This window comes from Podarcis erhardii (assembly GCF_964252035.2).
Source record: "Podarcis erhardii genome assembly, chromosome: 16".
Classification (NCBI taxonomy): Eukaryota; Metazoa; Chordata; class Lepidosauria; order Squamata; family Lacertidae; genus Podarcis; species Podarcis erhardii.
This window is the reverse complement of record NC_138514.1, coordinates 36,445,747-36,465,522: the sequence shown is the minus strand read 5'-3', so window position 1 is coordinate 36,465,522 and position 19,776 is coordinate 36,445,747. Positions and strand designations below refer to the sequence as shown.

At 44.9% G+C, this 19,776-nt stretch overlaps 1 protein-coding gene across 1 annotated transcript in view; it reads left to right on the top strand.

Annotated features, from left to right (window-relative positions):
* CPD (carboxypeptidase D) overlaps positions 1-17,277 on the top strand; it is a gene marked incomplete at its 5' end in the record, with an annotated part of 31,672 nt that extends 14,395 nt beyond the window's left edge. Inside the window, 16 exons of the mRNA XM_081844064.1 lie at positions 3,629-3,820; positions 5,199-5,366; positions 6,826-6,935; positions 8,014-8,116; positions 8,759-8,901; positions 9,506-9,675; positions 10,695-11,006; positions 11,465-11,660; positions 12,564-12,699; positions 12,988-13,128; positions 13,439-13,534; positions 13,618-13,682; positions 13,767-13,898; positions 14,943-15,128; positions 15,903-16,002; positions 16,392-17,277. Coding sequence (XP_081700190.1) covers positions 3,629-3,820; positions 5,199-5,366; positions 6,826-6,935; positions 8,014-8,116; positions 8,759-8,901; positions 9,506-9,675; positions 10,695-11,006; positions 11,465-11,660; positions 12,564-12,699; positions 12,988-13,128; positions 13,439-13,534; positions 13,618-13,682; positions 13,767-13,898; positions 14,943-15,128; positions 15,903-16,002; positions 16,392-16,618 — 2,477 coding nt within the window. The 3' untranslated portion in view covers positions 16,619-17,277. The remainder of the gene's footprint in view (positions 1-3,628; positions 3,821-5,198; positions 5,367-6,825; positions 6,936-8,013; positions 8,117-8,758; positions 8,902-9,505; positions 9,676-10,694; positions 11,007-11,464; positions 11,661-12,563; positions 12,700-12,987; positions 13,129-13,438; positions 13,535-13,617; positions 13,683-13,766; positions 13,899-14,942; positions 15,129-15,902; positions 16,003-16,391) is intronic.
* Between the last annotated feature and the right edge of the window lie 2,499 nt (positions 17,278-19,776).

Genomic DNA, 19,776 nt, shown 5'->3' with positions numbered 1-19,776 from the left:
CTCTTGCTTCTATGAATGTGCTTCCCAGGGATGCGGGTGGCGCTGTGGTCTAAACGACTGAACCTCTTGGACTTGTTGATCAGAAGGTCAACGGTTCGAATCCCCGTGACGGAGTGAGCTCTTGTTGCTCTGTCCCAGCTCCTGCCAACCTAGCAGTTTGAAAGCATGCCAGTGCAAGTAGATAAATAGGTACCGCTACAGCGGGAAGGTAAACGGTGTTTTTTGTGCTCTGGCACTCGTCACGGTCGTCCGTGTGCCAGTAGCGGTTTAGTCATGCTGGCCACATGACCCGAAAAACTGTCTGTGGACAAACGCTGGCTCCCTCGGCCTGAAAGCGAGATGAGCGCCACAAACCCATAGTTGCCTTTGACTGGACGGAACCATCCAGGGGTCCCTCCAAGGGTGCAGGCACTGGAGCACCGCAGAGGTAGCATTGAGACCCAATCTCTGAAGGTATAAGAGAAAGCATTTAACTGAGCTGAGTTTGTGCACAGCTGGCTGAAGCCACCTTGTTACTGTGGCTGCTCCTGTCCAGGTTGCATTCTGCAGGTATTATCTCTAAAGATGTAGTGCTTTCTTCCAGTGAGCTGAGCAGAATATGAAAATTACCTGCCTTATTCTGAGTCAAGCCATTGGTCTATCTAATTCTGTGTTGTCTACACTCACTGACTATGGCTCTCCAGGGTTTCAGGCAAGGATTCTTTTCTAGCCCGACCTGGGGGTGCAATTGTGGATTGAACTGGGGACTTTCTGCTTGCAAATAAAGAGTCTTCTTGCAAAAAAAAGCAAGCCTCTTAGTATCAGATACCTTGTGCTGGGCTCCACAGGAAGCTGTTGTTGCTGGTTTTGCAGAATACTTTAGATATCTTTTGTTCTTCCCATTTCCTTTTTATCTTGAAACCTCAGGAGATCTTTCTCTCTCTCTCTTAATACAGTGCAGTACTGAAAGGGTTAATTGTAAGTGGGGAAATTAGCCTCATTAACTAGTCAACTGCCAGCTACTTGTTCTCTTTCTGCCTTTATTAGATTTTGGAGACGGGGTATCAAAATCTTTATTGTCAAGTCCTAATTCTCTGGAACATGCTATGCAAGTCAAAACTTGTCTGGAAGCTCTTTTTTGTACAGTGGTGCCCCGCAAGACGAACGCCTCGCATGACGAAAAACCCGCTAGACGAAAGGGTTTTCCGTTTTGGAGGCGCTTCGCAAAACGAATTTCTCTATGGGCTTGCTTCGCAAGACGAAATGTCTTGCGAGTTTTTCCGACTCCCCCCCCCCCGCTTTTTCTAAGCCGCTAAGCCGCTTATCAGCTGATCCGCTAAGCTGATAAGCCGCTAAAAGCCGCTAATCCGCTAAGCCGTCAATAGGCTTGCTTCGCAAGATGAAAAAACCGCTAGACGAAGAGAATCGCGGAATGGATTCTTTTCGTCTTGCGAGGCACCACTGTAATAAGAATTTGTAACAGAGAGTTCTTCAGTTAAACAATGAAAGGGGAGGGGGATTGTATTTTAGAGACTGAGCTTGATTTATAGATTTTTTTTATTCTCCAGCTTTAGATTTTATTGGGACTCCTTTGGGATGCTTGAGTTCTGTTTCCTAAATGCAAGTTCTATTATAACTTCTGTTGAATATAACTAGCTCATTATTTTTGCTTAAATGATGGCTGCACTGGGTTTGATTGTCCTTGTTTTCTCAGAAATGAAAGTTCAGAATTACTTATCATTTTAAGTGTATATGTTTGGGTAAGAATGTACAAGACAGTTCAAGAAATACTTAGTTTATAAATATGATGTATGTCTGTATGTATGTATTTTTTTAAAGATAATTTTGGATAAAATCCAGTGTTAGGCGTACTTGGAGCAAACCCATTTAAATCAATGGACTTAAGTAACAAGACCATTCTTTATAATGGAGCTACTCTGAGCATGACTAACATTGGATATCCCCCCTTACGTTTTGGCCATTTCATATTTTCATGGTTTTTGGCAGTTATCTGTCTCCCCTCTCCATCATTGTGATAATGTTCTCATTGATTATTCAGTTACTGCTATTTAAACTTTCACGTCCCCAAGGAAGATGTAAAATATGTCTGGATGGTGTGTTTGAATTTTACAATGATTCTCCTTGAGACTTTCCACTGTTATTGTTACTGTGATCATTTTTTGTTATCCTTTCCTTTTCCTTTTCAAAGAAAAGCAAATTATGACACATAGGAAGTAAGGATGCTTGGATCCATTTTGTTGGATTCCGTATTGTGGCTTCAACTAATGCACTGTAGTGCCAAAGGAATTCCTCTACTGCCAAGGAAGGGGCTGGTTGAGGCTATATTATTACTTTGTAATATTATATTATTACAAAAAAAGGAATTCCTTTTTTTGCTGCTTGCACATTTTTCCCTGTGTGTGTGTGTGTGTTCACATTCCTTGAATCTGCAATACTTGAATAGTCCAGTAAATGTAAGACTGACCTTTAAAATTACTTGACACTTGCAAAAAACACAATGCCCAGCTAAAGACATAATGGGTCATTTCTTCCCCAGTTGTTGGAAATGGCTGGAAAGTCAACAGTTGACTGACATGGTCATATCTTTGCTCCTGTGGAATTGAAGTGTGTCTCCTTTTTTTTGTAAGTTAGCTTTTTTAACATTTAATAGGGCAATGTGTACATCTTACCAGCACAATAATAATGAAAACCACAAAAGGAAAACACAGCCCTCTAACAGTTGTGAAGGGGTGACTAACTTGTGGTCTTCCAGATGGTGTTGGACTCCAAACTCCCATCAGCCCCTGTCAGCATTGCCAGTAGGCAAATATGGGGCAAGCTGTAGTTCATCCTATAAATATTCATTGCTATATCAGTACCCACACTTAATGACATTAGCATCCACTGCCATAATCCTCTGGCACAGAATTGTGTCCAGCCCGATTCTTTGGGCAGAAGACATGGTCAAGCATGGCCCCTCCTTGCCAACAATAAGAAACTCGAGATGTGCACACCCCAAGAAATGTGGGGCACCCCAAATACTTTGACAATCTCTTGCACCCCAAGCAAATGTAGGACTAGGTGCCATTCTGTGCTGTCTCACAGAAGGGGCTCCCCTGGAGGTGTGGGTGTTTGACTTACAGTGTCCCAAAGCTTATTTTGGACTGTGCAGCCCCTGATCCTTATCATTACACTGGTTGCTATTGGCATGAGGATGCCCTGTTTTGTGGTGTTCTGTGCTGTCTGCTGGTCACTTCCTGTCTGAAGCATGGCCCCACCAGGGAAGAGACCTCAGCAAAACACATGGGGCTTCTCAAGACTCCACAGGGGAGGTGGCCTGAGCCACTATTCCAAGTGGTCACCCTTATTCAGCCTATTATAAGCCCAGCCTGGCAGTTGGGGATGAAGAAAGCCTGTTTTGCTCAAAGCTGGGCATAGCAACTTTCAATATGTGGTTTCTTATGCTAACCTGACTGTCTCAAATTATTTTGCAAGTATGTTATGGATTTGTGGGTATTTTCTTGCTATTTTCATTAGAATAGAGTTCACCAGATGCAGTGCATCATCCAGGTAGACAAACAACTAAGAGGAGGTTACTTGGTCTAACATGTTTCTCTCTGCCCTCCCTCACCCCCCCCCTTTCATCCAGCTGAACCAGAGTTCAAGTATATTGCAAATATGCATGGCAATGAGGTAGTAGGAAGAGAGCTTCTCCTTAATCTCATTGAGTACCTCTGCAAGAACTATGGCACAGATCCTGAAGTAACTGACTTGGTCCAAAACACTCGGATCCACATCATGCCATCCATGAATCCTGACGGCTACGAGAAAGCCCATGAAGGTAGCTGTGTGTTTTCATTTTGTGCTTTCCACCACTGGTGGCTTTAAGGCAGGGGTCGGCAAACTACGGTCCGTGGGCCGGATCCGGCCCAATTGCCCTCAGGATCCAGCCCGCAGACGTTCCGTGGATCGGTGATTCTGTTTGTTAATCTCCCCCCCCCCCCCGTTTTTCTTTCTCGGCGACGCCATCCCCCCCCCCCGCAGCACCTCCTCCCTCCCTCTTCTTGGCTTCTCTGCGCCCTTCTCCCTGCCCTGCATAGTGGATGAAGGGGGCTGGCTGAGCGCCATTTTGGGCAGCACCTCTCCGGATCCAGCCAGCCCTTTTGGGCCGCTTGTCCCGCTGCCAACAGCCTCTGCCGCTCGCAAGGGCAGGCACAAGAGCCGCGATTGGCAGAGTGCAGCACAGCGCCTCTCCCAACTGCAGCTCCTGTGCCTGCCCTTGCGAGCGGCAGAGGCTGGCAGCGGCAGTGGCGCGGCAGGATGAGCGGCCCGAAAGCAGCCCTCGCAAGGGCAGGCACAGGAGCCATGGTTGGGAGAGGCACTGCGCTAATGGCAGCAGCATAGGTAGGCAGGGGGAGTGGAGGGGCTGGGGGAGAGAGAGAAGCCTTCTCTGCCCCCCCGCGCATGTGATCCTGCCCACCACAAGGTCTGGGGGATGTTGAACCGGTCTCCTCCAAAAAAAAGTTTGCCGACCCTTGCTTTAAGGGAAGGCAAAGGTATTCCTCTTGAGAGACAACAGTTTTCATTTGTTTTCATTATCCAACTTTTACCACAAGCGATGTAGAGGGTCCCACTTCCTTGTTTTTTTCTTTCGCCATGCCAGAATGCCTGCCTTTGTTTTGTTCGTGGCATCTTATCTCCCCAATCGGTCATTTAAGGGCAACTTATTCCATTCATCTCCATTTTAGCAAGAGGACATTTATTTGGCAAGGATCTGATCCAGGGATATTTCATCAGATCTTCTGGCATTTTAACATGGTCCAAGAGAATTATTATTTCTGGAGCGCCTAGAAAGACCAGGCACTTCACATAAAACAAAGCTAAGATGCTTTTTCTGCTTTCAAACATGCAATGTGCAAGGAAGGAAGAGTAGAAGGAAATGGCTGTTCTTGGTGGAGAGGTGGTTTTTTTTATCAGGCATTTAAATATATCGGTAGAGGCTGGAGGGAGGTATCAGGTAGGCAGCAAGTAAGAACAGGTGGAGTCAGGGACTTGGAGGATGTAATCTTGGGTTTATGAAGAGCAGAGGGACCAGAGACACAAAGAATAGAATCTCAGAAGAACCCTGCAAGGTTCTTCTAACCTAGCACCCTGATCTCATGTAGGCCAACGAGATGCCTCTTCTGAGAAGCTCAACAGGCTTTGTTTTCTTTCCTTAGGAGACCGATTGGGGATTGTTGGCAGAAACAACAGCAACAACTATGACCTGAATCGGAACTTCCCTGATCAGTTCTTCCAGATCACTGACCCTCCACAGCCAGAGACATTAGCTGTCATGAGCTGGCTGAAGACCTACCCATTTGTGCTTTCTGCAAACTTGCATGGAGGTAAGAGAATCCTGGTCCCTTGTAGATTGAAGGTAGGGTTGTGCTGCTGAGTACCCTGCAGGCAAAGCTTAAGTAAGCAGCTGTGGAGGTAAATTGTGCCTGTGGAAGCTCCATCCCTTCTAAATGTTTTTCTCTGACCTCTGGAGTCATTGCAGGAAAATCTAGCAAGTGGCTGGAAGGACCTTGAGGAAACTGTGCTTCAAGGTCTGGAACTGGATCTTGCCAGTGGGCCAGATAGTTATCTCCCCCATCTCCTATGTGGCCACCCACCTGTCAATCACCTGATGTCACAATGACTTTTCTGCACCATGTGGGTCTTGCAAGAGTATTTTGCAAAAGCTCTCCACAAACCCCTATCAGGAAGCCCTTTCAAAACGCTATTTTGCATGGGGGGTTGCAGACACTGCTAGTAGTGCCTGCAAACTGGCGGAGCCAGGTTTTTAATTTGCCCCACCCACACCTGATGTCACCTGTGATGTTGGGTGTAGAGCAGGTGGGCATGACGTGACCAAAATGGGGGACCTAATGAGGCTTGTGGGCCAGAAGCTCACCACCTCTGTTGTATGGTGATGGGACTCATTATAAAACATGCTCTCTGCAGATTTTTAACCCAGTTGGTAACTGTACTGGATTTGAAATGGTTTTTTTATACATGCCATTATTTTATATATGTATTTATTGTATTGCGAAATTGCTTTGAGATGCTTCTGAGAAAGCAATTCATAAATAAACGATAATAGCTTGGTATTTTTTTTAACTTACACCCTTTATCCTAAGACCTTTTGGGTGTCTGTAAATAGAAACACTCTAGAAGGCTCAGCCCAACCTTGTTAGCCTTCCCCTCCCCCCAAGTTTATTGCATTGCTAGTAGTTCCCTAGGCTACTTGGCTGCTATTGATGTGACCCAAGATTGATACCTTTAAAAAAAAAAAGTTGCATTTTGTCTGATGGCATTTAGCCGGGAAGTCTGTCCTTGCTCAACTTTTAAGTCACAACCTGTAGTAAAGTGCCATTTGCATTCAGTGTCAAAGCTTCTCAGTAGCTGTTTCATTTCCTTGTCTTTTGCCATACTAAGTGACAAGTGAATGTGACTTGCTGTCTCTTAGACCAAGTGAATTCCAGTAAGTGGCCTCAGTGTTGCTACACAATCTTCATTGTTGCCTGTGTTTACTGAGCTTTGTCTTGTAGTTAATCCCTGAGACTAGGGACGTAGCAGGCTTGCTTGTTGATGGATTGATTAGTTATTTAATTTCTATATCACTTAATATACTAAAAATCTAAGTGGTTTACAAAAAACTGAAGCAACAACAGACAACTTAAACCAAATATTACAAAAAATACACTGTTACATATAAAAAATGTAATATTTGTTCTTTAGCACGTTGGCAAAGCATCCACCTTGTAAAAAAAACAACCTGTTAGGTCCATATTTTCCATATTTTCCTTTATTTTTTTTCAGGCTCTTTAGTGGTTAACTACCCCTATGATGACGACCAACAAGGAGTTGCGACATATAGTAGATCCCCTGATGATGCAGTCTTTCAGCAAATTGCACTTTCCTATGCCAAGGTAAAATTTCTCCCAGGGTGTCCTTGAGAAATCCTGAAATCAGATTCTCGGAGCTTTCAGTTCTTAACATGGAAAGCTGTTTTACACCTCCTTCCTTCTGTAAACAGAGATGTTTTAGGTTGTATGTACAAGATCATGGCAGGAAGGTTAGCTCCGTGAAAGACATAGAGTAATTCTGTGACGTGAGCAAAATAAGATGTCTGTTTTAGATGGTGGATAATGGCATGGTCTGTGGACTGAGCTACATCTCATATCATCGGCTTGTCCATTTGGGGGAAGTAAATACTTTCCCTGATGGCCTTGGCCATAGCTCTTGCCAGATTTCTGTTCTCCTTTTCTCTCTTTGTCTTTTTCTTTCTCTCTTTCGTACACACACACACTCTTGCAGCAAAATAAAAAAATTCCTTCCAGTAGCACCTTAAAGACCAACTGAGTTAACTCAGTTGGTCTTTAAGGTGCTACTGGAAGGAATTTTTTTATTTTGTTTTGACCATGGCAGACCAACACGGCTACCTATCTGTAACTCTTGCAGCAGCAAGTGACTTGTGGATTGAGGATTTAGAACCACTGGTCTGCAGTGGTTGGTGTCCAACTAAGACTGGGGTGTCTTTGGTTTAAATCTGCACTCGGCTGTGATACTTACTGGGGGCACATTCAGCTTAACCTACCTTGCAAGGTGTTTGTAGAAAAAGTGGTGAGATTGTTTAAACATTGTATGTTGCCTTGGCTTCTTGAACAAAAACTAAAGTTGTTACATTAATTGCTTAATCTACTCAAGTACAAAAGTTTGTGAACAGAAGTTGAAAAATTGTATAAATAAATAGTTTGGACTTGGACTTTGAGAGGCCCGAATTCAAGGGCTTATGTTTATGTACAGTGATAATCAGGTGCATATTAATTGGTGCCATTATGTTTGAACTGTCCATGTCTTCAAATGCAGCACAGTAACTGGGAAATAAAAGCACTTGGTTGTAGCCAGTTAGGTCTACTCTAGTAGGAGTTGGCTAGAAACAGCCCATTAACTCTGGTGCTGTCAGGAAATCCAGTTTTCACAGGTGGTCTTCCTTTGCTCTTCCAGGAGAATGCACGGATGTTTGAGGGTCACCCCTGTGCGGACATGTATCCTGGCGAGTACTTCCCTCATGGCATCACCAATGGAGCTCAGTGGTATAATGTTCCAGGTAAAACCAAGGCACCATTCATTCGGGAGTCTGCAAAACCAATCCTGTCTGCCATAGCTTGTGGCATCCCAATCCACTCTAGGTGGTTTTGCATTTTAGAGGTGAAGAAAACCTTGTTTCTGACAAACAAGATTGAAATACAACAAGAATTATATTGAAATTCTTTTAGTCTAAGGAAATTGTACAGTGGGCTGCATCCTCTTCAAATCTCCCCCCCCCAAAAAAAAAGTTTAAAACAAGCTAACTTGCTATATCTACCTTACACCTGGGCACAAGTGCTGCAGAAAGAATAACTTGTATGTTCTTCCAGACAGTGTTTCTCACCCCCTGCTTGCTCCTCCTACCTTGTGATTTTGCTTTATTTTTGCATCTTTTATACGAAGAGTCAAAAGCACACTCTTCATTAAAGAACAATTCTGCTTGCCTTTGTGCAGGCCTGGGCTGTCGTCCTTTGTACTAACGCATACCTGCTCAAAAGCAACATTCCTTATTTGTTTCACAGGCTCAGGGCATCATTCTGGAGTTAGAATTCTAGCTCTCGATTCATTAAGTGACAGATTTATTTGTGCGTATCATGCTACAAAGGTCCTTGCTAAGCAGAGGCATTTGATAGGGCTCTTCTGATAAATCATTGTTCTTCAGGTGGCATGCAGGACTGGAATTACTTAAACACCAATTGCTTTGAAGTGACCATTGAGCTGGGCTGCATCAAATATCCTCAGGCAGAGGAATTGCCAAAATACTGGAAGCAGAACCACAGGTCTCTGCTGCAATTCATCAAGCAGGTGAGCTGGTGTGTTGTCTTCACAGCTGTTTGCCTTTTGCTGCCTCAATCTCTTGTGCCATGAATTGTTGGAACAGGCATGACAGTATCTTTGTGTACTGTCACAATGAGAAGGCAAACTCTTTACACAGTGCCCTGTTAAACAGTTCATTCAAGTATCAAATTTGGATAAATGAGTAATCGTAGAATGACATTTTGTGGTTTTTCTGGGAGATTCTTCTAAGACTGAGCACAAGCCCCTTCCAGTAAAGGGTGTGTGTGTGTGTGGCCAGGGTTGAACCTTTCTGCATTAAAAAATAAAGACACTCATTTTTCAGTTAGTGTGTGCATATATGTTTCATAGTAGGCACTAAGCCTTAGGAATGGGCAGCCTTTGAGGATGCCTGCATGAAAAAGATTTTCCCTTGAATTTCTTGTATTCTGAACTTCCAGAATAGGGCACCTTCTAAACCCAAGGGTGGGGAACCTTTTCTCCTGTTGCATCTGTGTGTGTATGTGTGAGTGTCTACCAGCAGTGAGAAGAGCCAGAGTTTGGGGGTGGGTACTCCATTCTCTTTTTGCCCAGGATTCATATTCATTCTCTCTCTCTCTTTCTCTCTGCCCAGGTCCACCAAGGTGTCAAAGGGTTTGTGTTGGATGCCACAGATGGACGGGGCATCTTAAATGCAACCATCAGTGTTGCAGACATTGATCACCCTGTCTCTACCTATAAGAGTGGAGACTATTGGCGCCTGTTGACCCAGGGAACATACAAAATTACAGCATCTGCACGAGGGTGAGTCTTTCAACTTTGTATTTGACATCTTTTCCTCTTTCGTCTAAAGCAGAATGCTGCAGCCTGATTGCTGATAGGCGTAAGGCATTATCAGCATATAACACCTGTGCTCAGAGATCTGCGCTGGTTGCTGATTTGCTACCAGGGAAAATTCAAGGTGCTACTATTAGGAGTTGGTCCATGAAAATATGTTGTGTTGGAAGAAAGTGACAGGTTGTAAAAGGAAGGATTCACTTTTAACTTGGAATTGGGGGCTTTCTCCCAAATAGACTGTGAGCCTGTAGGATAAAAGGTTCTCTGTATGGCATGGTGTTGGAACTCACCCTGAGGCCATATGGTGTGAAATCAGAAATAAATACTCTGGGATCAATAACTGCTATTGCTGTTGATTAAGCTGCTGGGCCAGTGGCTCTTTTCAGCGAACACTATTTAATATTGCTACTCCCTTTATGAACTTGCTTGACAGTCACTGAGTTAGAGCCGGTAGCACCATCTGTTGGCCAAGAAGCAAAGCGTATGTTCACTTCCTGGTCATGCCCTAAAAACCCTGCTTTAAGAAACCAGGAGATGCCCATTCTGTATGCTGGAGCCCAGAGCTCCTTTGCAGCCACTTTGTTCTTCTTTTTGCCTGAACTACTGAACAAACCCAGATTCATGACTTAATCCCAGAGCTTTCTGTTGTGGGTGAACCCAGAGACTTTTGTTAATGGCTTCCATGCAGTCCATGATATGAACCCAACTTTAAACCATGATATGCAACTATAGCATTCTGTTCACTGGATCAGTGGTTGGAATCAACAGCCTGGCATGTGCCTGTTTCTTCTTGCACAGACATTCCTTCAAGATTCCTAACATATATTAATTGTTACGCTGAAGTTTAATAACATAATATTTCTTACTTTTCTCAGTAATCAATATAAAATAACAACAGCCTACATCCTATTGCCACAAGCAGTCAGAATGTTCAGTTTTGTTGTACGCAAATTTTCCCCTACCTCCTTTTTTTGTTTTTTTGAAAGGTATAATTCAGAAACTAAGACAGTGAAAGTTGGAGGTAAAGGTGCAGTGCAGGTCAACTTTACTTTGACTCGAAAAGACTCCAAAGTTGAGGAGGGAACAGTACCAGATATAAATATGGTTGGCCTCAACGGCACAGTCACCAAAGAGTTTGAGACCCTGATTAAAGACCTCTCAGCAGAGAATGGCTTGGAGCGCCTCCTGCTGTCGTCATCGGCAGATGTCCAGCCTCATCGCTACCGTTCCTACAATGAACTCTCCGAGTCTCTTAGAGGCCTCAACTTGAACTATCGGAAGATCACAAATCTCTCTAGGTAGGTGGAACTCCTGGGCTATGGGGAATTCTGTTTGTTCTGGAGAAGTCACAGCTTTGCTATGATAATAAATCCTCTATGTAATCCTGAACAAGCATTTGACAAGCTTACTCTGAATAGGGAGTGACCCTGTGTACATTTCTGGCTAAACAAAAAACAAATTTGAACACTGTATCCAGACAACCCACATTCTGTCCTGAGAAATCCCAAACTCTCTATTCTGCAAACAGAGCAAAGTCTGTTAATTTTCTCTGAATTCTTTATTATTTATTCTGCTTTTGTGAAACATAGAGGGGGCAACAATCTATGCAGGGATTGTAGGCTCCTGAAAAATCCTGTTTTGCAGCCTCTGGCTTTTGCACGCATCAACCACACACAAGGCTCAAGCTGTTCTTTCCATTAAAAAGCTAACCAGCCGTACCTTTGTTTGTTTGTTTGTTTGTTTGTTTGTTTCTCAGCTTGGGCCAAAGTGTTGAGTTTCGTCATATCTGGTCCCTGGAAATCTCCAACAAACCCAAAGAATCTGAGCCAGAGGAGCCAAAGATCCGTTTTGTGGCTGGCATCCATGGCAATGCCCCTGTTGGCACAGAGCTGCTCTTGGCCTTGGCAGAGTTCCTCTGCATGAACTACAAAAAGAACCTGGCCATTACCAAGGTAGGTTGTTGCATGTCTGTCAGCATGCACCTATCAGCTTCAGGATGTCCCTTTCGGGCACTCTGTGGACTATTAGAGGGGGATGTGGCTTAACAGAGGATATGTCTGAGAAGAACTCTCAGGTTGGGTGGGGGAACGTATGGCTCTTTAGGTGTTGCTGAACAGTGGTGATGGGAGCTGCAGTTCAGCAACTTCCAGAGGGCCCAAGGATCCCCACCCCTGCCTCAGGAGATCCAAAGTGATGCTGGGTGTAAAGGCTGCTGAGACCGATTTGTCAGCCTCTACTTCTCAGGTGGGAAAAACATGGCTTTTACCTGGTATATTGGAGCTAAGGGTACAACACCACGAGACTTCAATAAATCTGACTAATAATAATAATAATAATAATAATAATTTATTATTTATACCCCGCCCATCTGGCTGGGTTTCCCCAGCCCCTCTGGGTGGCTTCCAACAAAGTATTAAAACACAGTAATCCATCAAACATTAAAAGCTTCCCTAAACAGGGCTGCCTTCAGACCAAGGCATAGCTGTGAGAGCATTCGAAGTGGCCCCAGTGCCATTCAAGCAGTGACAGCCACCTATGGGAGGGACAAAGACTGCTTTCATTTCATTTTTGGAAATTCCTCAACTTCTCTTCAGTTCTTCTCCCAGACTGTCAAATTGCTGACAGTTGTGGGATATGGAATAATGGTGGAGGGCCGCCTCTTATGCACTGCACTTCCCTCTTCGCCAGTAGAGGCAGTTCTGTGCAAAACAGCTTTGGCTGCTCCTTCCCACCCTAGTCCTGCCACTTACCCAAGGAAAAGCCAACTTCCCTCTTTCTTCACACCCACCCCTTTTAGATGGATAGGGTCGGCTGATGCTTGATGATTCTGCCTTACTGTTTCTGTGTTATTTTAGCTGATTGACAATACAAGAATTGTCATCGTGCCATCCCTGAATCCAGATGGGCGAGAGATTGCTCAGGAGAGAGACTGCACTTCAAAGACTGGCCTGGCCAACATTCATGGCAAAGATCTGGACACTGATTTCATAAGTAAAGCACCCCCCTTCCTATGCCAAATCCTTTCATCCTAACCTGGGGAGGGGTGTCTAATTGGTTAAAGAGAGCCCTGTTGTGACACTGTACTAATTGCCTTTATCTATGCACTTTGATGGCTTGCCATTGAATAGAAATGTGAGTGAATGGTCAGGTGCTTCAGTGCTGTGGCAGCAGCCTTGATAAAGCTTGTGTACTGTCTGGAGTCACCTGTTACTCACCAGGTTGTTACTGAGTTGTTTGCTTGCCTCAAGTCTTGAGAACCTCTGTGTCTTACTCCATTAGGCAATTCCTCTGGGGCAAGAGAACCGGAAACTAAGGCCATCATGGACAATCTGATACTGAAGCAAGACTTCAGCCTCTCTGTTGCCTTGGATGGAGGATCTCTGCTTGTCACTTACCCCTATGACAAGCCTGTTCAGACAGGTAATGGTTGTGCCATCCTCTGAGTACTTTGGAAACAACGTGTGGGATTATCTTCAGTCTTTTAAAGAGCACTCCATTCCCTGCTGCTTCTTGAGAGAGTAAACTAGACATGGAGAACCTGGACCGGGCATGGGGAACCTTTGACCATTCAGAAGTTGCTGAACCACAGCTCCCATCATCCCTGGCCATTGAGCATGCTTGGCTTCTCATCGGCTATTATAATGAGACCATGACATTTGCTGTCTGCCTCGAGCACCACAGGCTGAATTACACACTTGTTGACTCTCTAACTTCCCTTTTCTTTTTATAGTGGAGAACAAAGAGACTCTGAGATATTTGGCATCTGTGTATGCAAACAACCATCCCACAATGCATCTGGGCCAGCCTAGCTGTCCAAACAAGTCAGGTATGTGCCCAGGGTGCTCTGGACCTTTTGGGGCAGGCTTGTTTCCTACAAAGGGCTTCTGATTTTATGTCTCTCTCTTGCAGATGAGAATATTCCTGGAGGAGTGTTGCTTGGGGCTGAATGGAACAGTCACCTGGGAAGCATGAAGGTATTTCACAGTTGTACTACTGTCCTGTCTAGTCCTGTCTCTCTTTCCTGCCACAAACCCTCTTTTTGCATTTGTTTTTCTCAGGATTTCAGTCTTTCCTACGGACACTGCCCAGAGATTACGGTATACACTGGCTGCTGTTACTTTCCCAGTGCGGGGCAGCTTCCTACTCTCTGGGCGGAGAATAAGAAATCTCTTCTCAGCATGCTAGTGGAGGTGAGTTTGGACTTGAACGCATTCAAGCTTTTGTTTGCAATTGCTCAGAATGGGCTGGGCACCACGTTAGATTTAAGGATGGAATTTCTTGTAGCTGTTTACTGTTGGATATTCATTGTAAACGGAACCGATATTTAAAAATGTATACACATAAATCATTGAACAGTTCAGAGCACTCATTAAAATGACTGTCTACTCAAGCAAATATTAAACAACTGTCAGCGTTAAAGGCTTCAGGAAAGCCTGAAAATCCAGAGTGAGGCTGCCAGCAGAATCTCTGCTAGAATTGTGTTCCCAAGCATGGGACCAGTGGCACCCAGTACTGACTTCCAACTGACGCCAGGCAGACCTCTATGATACAGAGGACAACTAACAGCTCTCCTCTGGGTGATATAGTGAGGACCCAGTAAAGGTGTAATGAGTGAGCTGAGATTTTGGGCAAGGTTTATGCTGGTTTTAAATCCTCCTTGGCTCTGAGGTTTGTTGGGTCATCCTGGGCCCACTGCCTGCCACTCTGCCTGATAATGCGTTGCGTTCCCAGTCATAAGCCTTGAGGGTAAGGCAATGAGGAAGTGTAACATCAGGAACATACATCTTGCTTAATTTTTGTGCGTATTTTGTTCTGTGGAGGTTTTCTTACTTCAGGGATGGGGAATCCTTTTCAATCCAGGGGCTGCATTCCCCTCATGGTCAATCTTCTGGGAGCCACATGCCAGAGTCAAAAATGGACGAAGAAGCGATGCAGCTCTTTCTTTTGTACAGTTGGCTATACATTCCAACCTTGTAAAGGTTTCTACAATCCACCCACCTGTGGCAATCTCTCAGTCCAGGCAAACAAGAGGGCAGCTAGACAAAAGCATTTGCGGAGAGCAGGGAGCAGGACCGGGGAGAGGGAGAGGGGTGTGGCCTGCACAGTCCACATAGAGAGGCCTGGAGACCAGAGGTTTCCCCGCCTTTGTCTTATCCCATAGAGAAGAGATTTGTATCCTTACAGAAAATGACTTATTGATGTACACCTTCTCAGATTCCTTCCTTTCCTTCCAGGTTCATAAAGGAGTCTACGGGTTTGTCCGAGACAGGCATGGACAGCCAGTGTCGAAAGCTCAAATTGTGCTCAACGAAGGGGTAAAAGTCTACACTAAGGAAGGTGGTTATTTCCATGTGCTGCTGGCTCCTGGCTACCATAAGATCCATGCCATAGCGGAAGGCTATCAGCAGCAGCATGTCAAGGTATGGGAAAAGCACACCACAGCCTTGTTTCATGAGCCTGGTGGAAGATGTGATTGAGGCAGCTTTGGCTTGAGTTGGGAAGAAATGCAGCATGAGACCTGAAGCATTTCTTTGGAAGGCGACCACACAGGAACCTTCTGCGAATTGGGAGCCAGAGCTGTGTGACAGAAGGCAGATGAGAAGTCCTGGTTGTAAAGAGGAACTGAGAACAGTGGGGGTTTGGAAAGGGGGACACTGTGTATTTTCAGAAGGTCAAAAGGGATTTAGGAATTAGGACACCAAATTGTGCAGGAACTCTTTGTGCCCAGGAACTCTTTGAGAGGAGTTGTCTCTCTTGTAGCGGGCAAGGAGATCATGAGGAAAGGGAGTCTGCCACTGCAAGAGAAACATGAACTTAGCTTCACATTGAAGGCAAGAATGTTACATGTGAACCTCTCAGAGGTTCCCACTTCACCCGAAAGGTATCCCACCACATTCCAAGCACCTGGGAATTGGGCTTTCTAACCTATTTGAGTTTGACAGCATTTGTGTGTTAGGGACTGGGGCAGACTCCCTCCCCCCCAACCATTGTGCTTAAAACGTACCCTAAGATTCTGTCCTTGCCCTCCCCACAAAACGAGTTCAGTGCAGACTTTTTCCTTATTCCATAAGAGAGTCCCAAGCCCCTGGTTGCTGGTACATTTGGAGTGGGGCGTGTTGGCTTCTTTTCTCACTTAACCCTGGACTTGTGCTTTCATCCACACAATTGCTGAAATGTGTACTGCTTCTTTCCAGGTCTTGGTTCGCCATGACATGGCTAGCTTTCTCCATGTGCAGTTTGACACGGACAACAAGATCTTTGGCCTTCCAAGGGAGTTGGTGGTTACGGTAGCAGGTGAGACCCCACATTACTGTTCCCTCTTGTGTGTTGTGGGGGGAAGTGTCTGTATCTGAATGTCTATTTAGGAGGCTAGAAAGTAAGACATTTCACCACTCTGGCTCTTTAAAGACTTGAGGCATTTTCTCCTCCTGTGTCCCCTGCATGCCCCATGGCTCCTGAATCTAGGATGCCTCTGCTTGCTATGAAGAACAGCTTCATATATTAATATGTGGGAGGTACTTTCTTACATAAACATGCAAAATGTAATGTGTGTAAATGTAACTTAGGTGCATGATAAACCCATGGAGTTGCATGTGTTGTCTTCTGTTAAAGAAGCTTCTGTCCTTGTCCTGATGTTGATGTGTGGGTTTTGATTTCTCTCACACACAACCCCCTTTTTCCAGGGGCTACTATGACAGCTGTGATCCTGACAGCCTGCATAATCTGGTGTGTGTGTTCCATCAAGTCCAACCGGCACAAGGACGGCTTCCACCGCTTACGACAGCACCATGACGACTATGAGGACGAGATCCGCATGATGTCCACAGGCTCCAAGAAGTCCTTGCTGAGCCATGAGTTCCAGGATGAAACGGACACTGAGGAGGAGACACTCTACTCTAGCAAACACTGACCCACCCGGCAGCAGGGAAGTTCCCTGCAGAGACAGATCCTGCAACACTGAGCATTTCCCCCTTCTCAAGCGATGGACCCAGAACGTGTGTCCTCCCAAACCTTTGCTCTTGGCTCATGCCAGTTCCTGGTTTATGCACAAGGAGGGCACCTCACCCCACCCCACTCTCCAGCTGGCTTCTCTTCTAGTCAGGAGCGCAACTGGAAGCTTGGTTGCTTACAAGCCCACTCCAGGGAGGGGAACGACCAAATAGTTTTGTGGCGTTGCTAGCACTTCGGCAATGTTTTCCCTAAGCCCATCTGAGACTTTTCACTCCATGCAATTATCTGTGGGAAATTCACTGCAGCTGCCAAGACGTTTGTCTAAACTACTGCTGCTCCAGCAGCATATGGAAGTCTCTGGAACCTCTTATTCTCTTCTGCCTGGGGCAGGGTCAATGGGTGCAGGGTGTTAGGAAACTGGTCTTTGCTCACTACTTAGAGGAATTAAGCTCTTCCTTCTGTTAAGAATGACTTCAGGTTAGGTTATTTTGGCAGAAGCCTGGTTCATGGTTACCTTTGACTCCTAGCAAGAGAGGAGTGTTGTATCAAGATGCAAGAGTCTCTGTCTCCAGTAAAGGCGACAGTTCTTTTGAAAAATAAAAAACGTGTTTTGGTTGAGTTCTCTCGCACCGATCCTGCTTCAGAAGTTCTGATGTTCACTATTTGACAATGTAGACTAGCAAGAGTCTAATGCTAGCTAGATTGTGAGCCAGAATTCCTGGCTTGGATGCCAAATGGTCCTTCGCAGCTCATTTTTTTGGATTCAGGCAGCCTCCGTACAAGCAGACTAGTGGCTTTCGTGACTGTGTATCTGTAGTCTAGAAAAACATTTCCTCCTAGTAAACCTTATTAATATGCAATTGCTTTGAAAACTCACCAGGCTACTCCTAACCACAAAAAAACAAGACCAGGGGGTGGGCACCTCCTTCTTGATCCTTCCTTTTTTGAGCACCAAGTCTGTAACTGCAAATCTGCTCTTCTGCTGAGATTAGATTTTGCAATTTTTTTTTTGTTTCCATTTGCTGCTTTTCAAAGTATCTCCAAAAGGGGGAGAGAATGTTAGTGGGCCTGTTCTGGATGGGAAGGCACTACAGTGGTTATTCCTCATGTTGCATGGTACAAGTCTAGTCCCCCCCCCCTCTTCAGCCACTTGTTTGGACTTTGCATATAGTGAGAGTAAAAAGCTGTTGCAAAGCTGACACACAATTACCACAAGCTTCGGGGAAGGGCTGCAACTCAGTGGTAGAGCATCCACTTTTCATATAGACAGTTCCAGATTCAATCTCCAACAGCATCTCCACATAGGGCTGGGGATGTTCCTCCTGCCTGAAACCCCGGAGAGGCACTGCCAGGCAGCGTTGACAGTACTGAGCTAGATGGACCAAATGGTCTGGCTTGATTTAAGGCTGCCTCCTATTTTTCTGATGTTTTATGTTTCACTGTTTGGGCTAGAAAAATATCTTAGAAAGTAGACCAGCTCCCTCTTTGTACATGATGGATATGTGTGTGTCTTTTGTTTCCTTGTTAAATCTCACCATTTCTTAAGCCTTGTTAGCTTTATTTGGGGAAGGCATCAGGGTTAAAATCCAGTCAGGTGCATGCTCACTAGGGGTCAAACTGTGAAGTGGATGAATTGCAGCCGAGTGAAGCTGGGCTGTTTTGAGGGTTGGGGAATGGAAAGGATTGTGGTGATTTCTGAATTGCTGCTGCCAGGCAAGACTGGACAGGCACCATCCATTTGCAAGTATTCATCTGCTGGGTGACGTCCTCTTGCCAATGTGTATCTTTGTGTCATGGGCTCTTACATTACCTGTGTGGGAAGATGCAACCTGTCACGGAGTTGGGCTAACAAAACAGACCAGTTTTTTTTGTTTTTGTTTTGAAGAAAGATAATGAAATCTGTGGGATGTAAACAAGGCTCAGTCATTCATCCTTTGCTAGCTTTCCTATTGGAACTTGGCTAAATACTTCCACCTATACTGGCTCAGTTTGTTGTCAGAAATGCTTATAAGTCACCCTTTGCCAAACTAGTCCCCTTCACATGTTTTAGACTGCAATACCCATCAGGCCTGGTCAGCTTGTCCAAAACCTATGGAGGGGACCAGCATGGCAAAGGCTGGTATAAGTGATCCACAAGGCCTAAACCAGATGCTTTTTTCAAACCTCTTTGATTGGGAACACAGTGACTGGGATTGCCACACTTATTCTATGGCTTACTGCTAAGTACATATACCATAATTATCTGAAACCCCATGAGATGATGCTTTCAGTATACCCTCTCTAATAGCTAGGGCTAGAAATACCCTCTAGCCTTTGTTCTCTGTCTGGATTTGCTCACTGTTAACCACCCTGTGATCCTTTGATGAATGCCAGTATAGAAATTGAATAAATAATAGTAATTGCATTCTGCCAAGGCACTCAAGGCTGTTTACAATTGTAAAACACTAAACTGAGTAATATACAAGACTGCCTCTCAGGCAGACCGATGTTCCCTTCAGGATTTGATGGTAATATGCTCCCTGGCCTGGGCTTCCTTAACTTCAGTTTCCCTCCTTCTTAAGTAACTGCAGGGATCATGAACCCTGGGATCCCCAACATGGTGCCTGTGGGCTCAGACACGTACACACCTCTTTGTACCCACAAAGGTCCCCTCCCATTTTTATCCTTTTTAAAAAGCTGAGGTGGTTTGGGGTCTTGCCTGCTTTTCTGTTGTTTTTTTGGGGGGTATGTTTTTGCCTCTTTAGAAAATGCAGTGACCAGCCTTGCCAGCCTTATTCCATGAAATGGGTGTTGTGTGGTGCCCACAACAGTTTTTTTTAAAATTTTAATTCCACATGTGCCCCCCTGGGCTTCAAAAGGTTGAAGACGTGAGTTAACACTGTCCCTCTCATATCAGCCAGGATTGGATTCTATGAAATCAAGTTCCTAAGTCCATTAACAACCTTCCTACCTGTTTTATCCATCCCAAAATACTGTTACAAGAGTCTTCAATGCTATCCTAATCATCTTCTGCCTTAATTGATGTTTGGCTTTTAATATATAATCTTCTGAAGTACAAATTATTGAGTGTGGATTCCAGATATCCTTGTTGCCATATTATGGGTCTTGGGTTGGGCC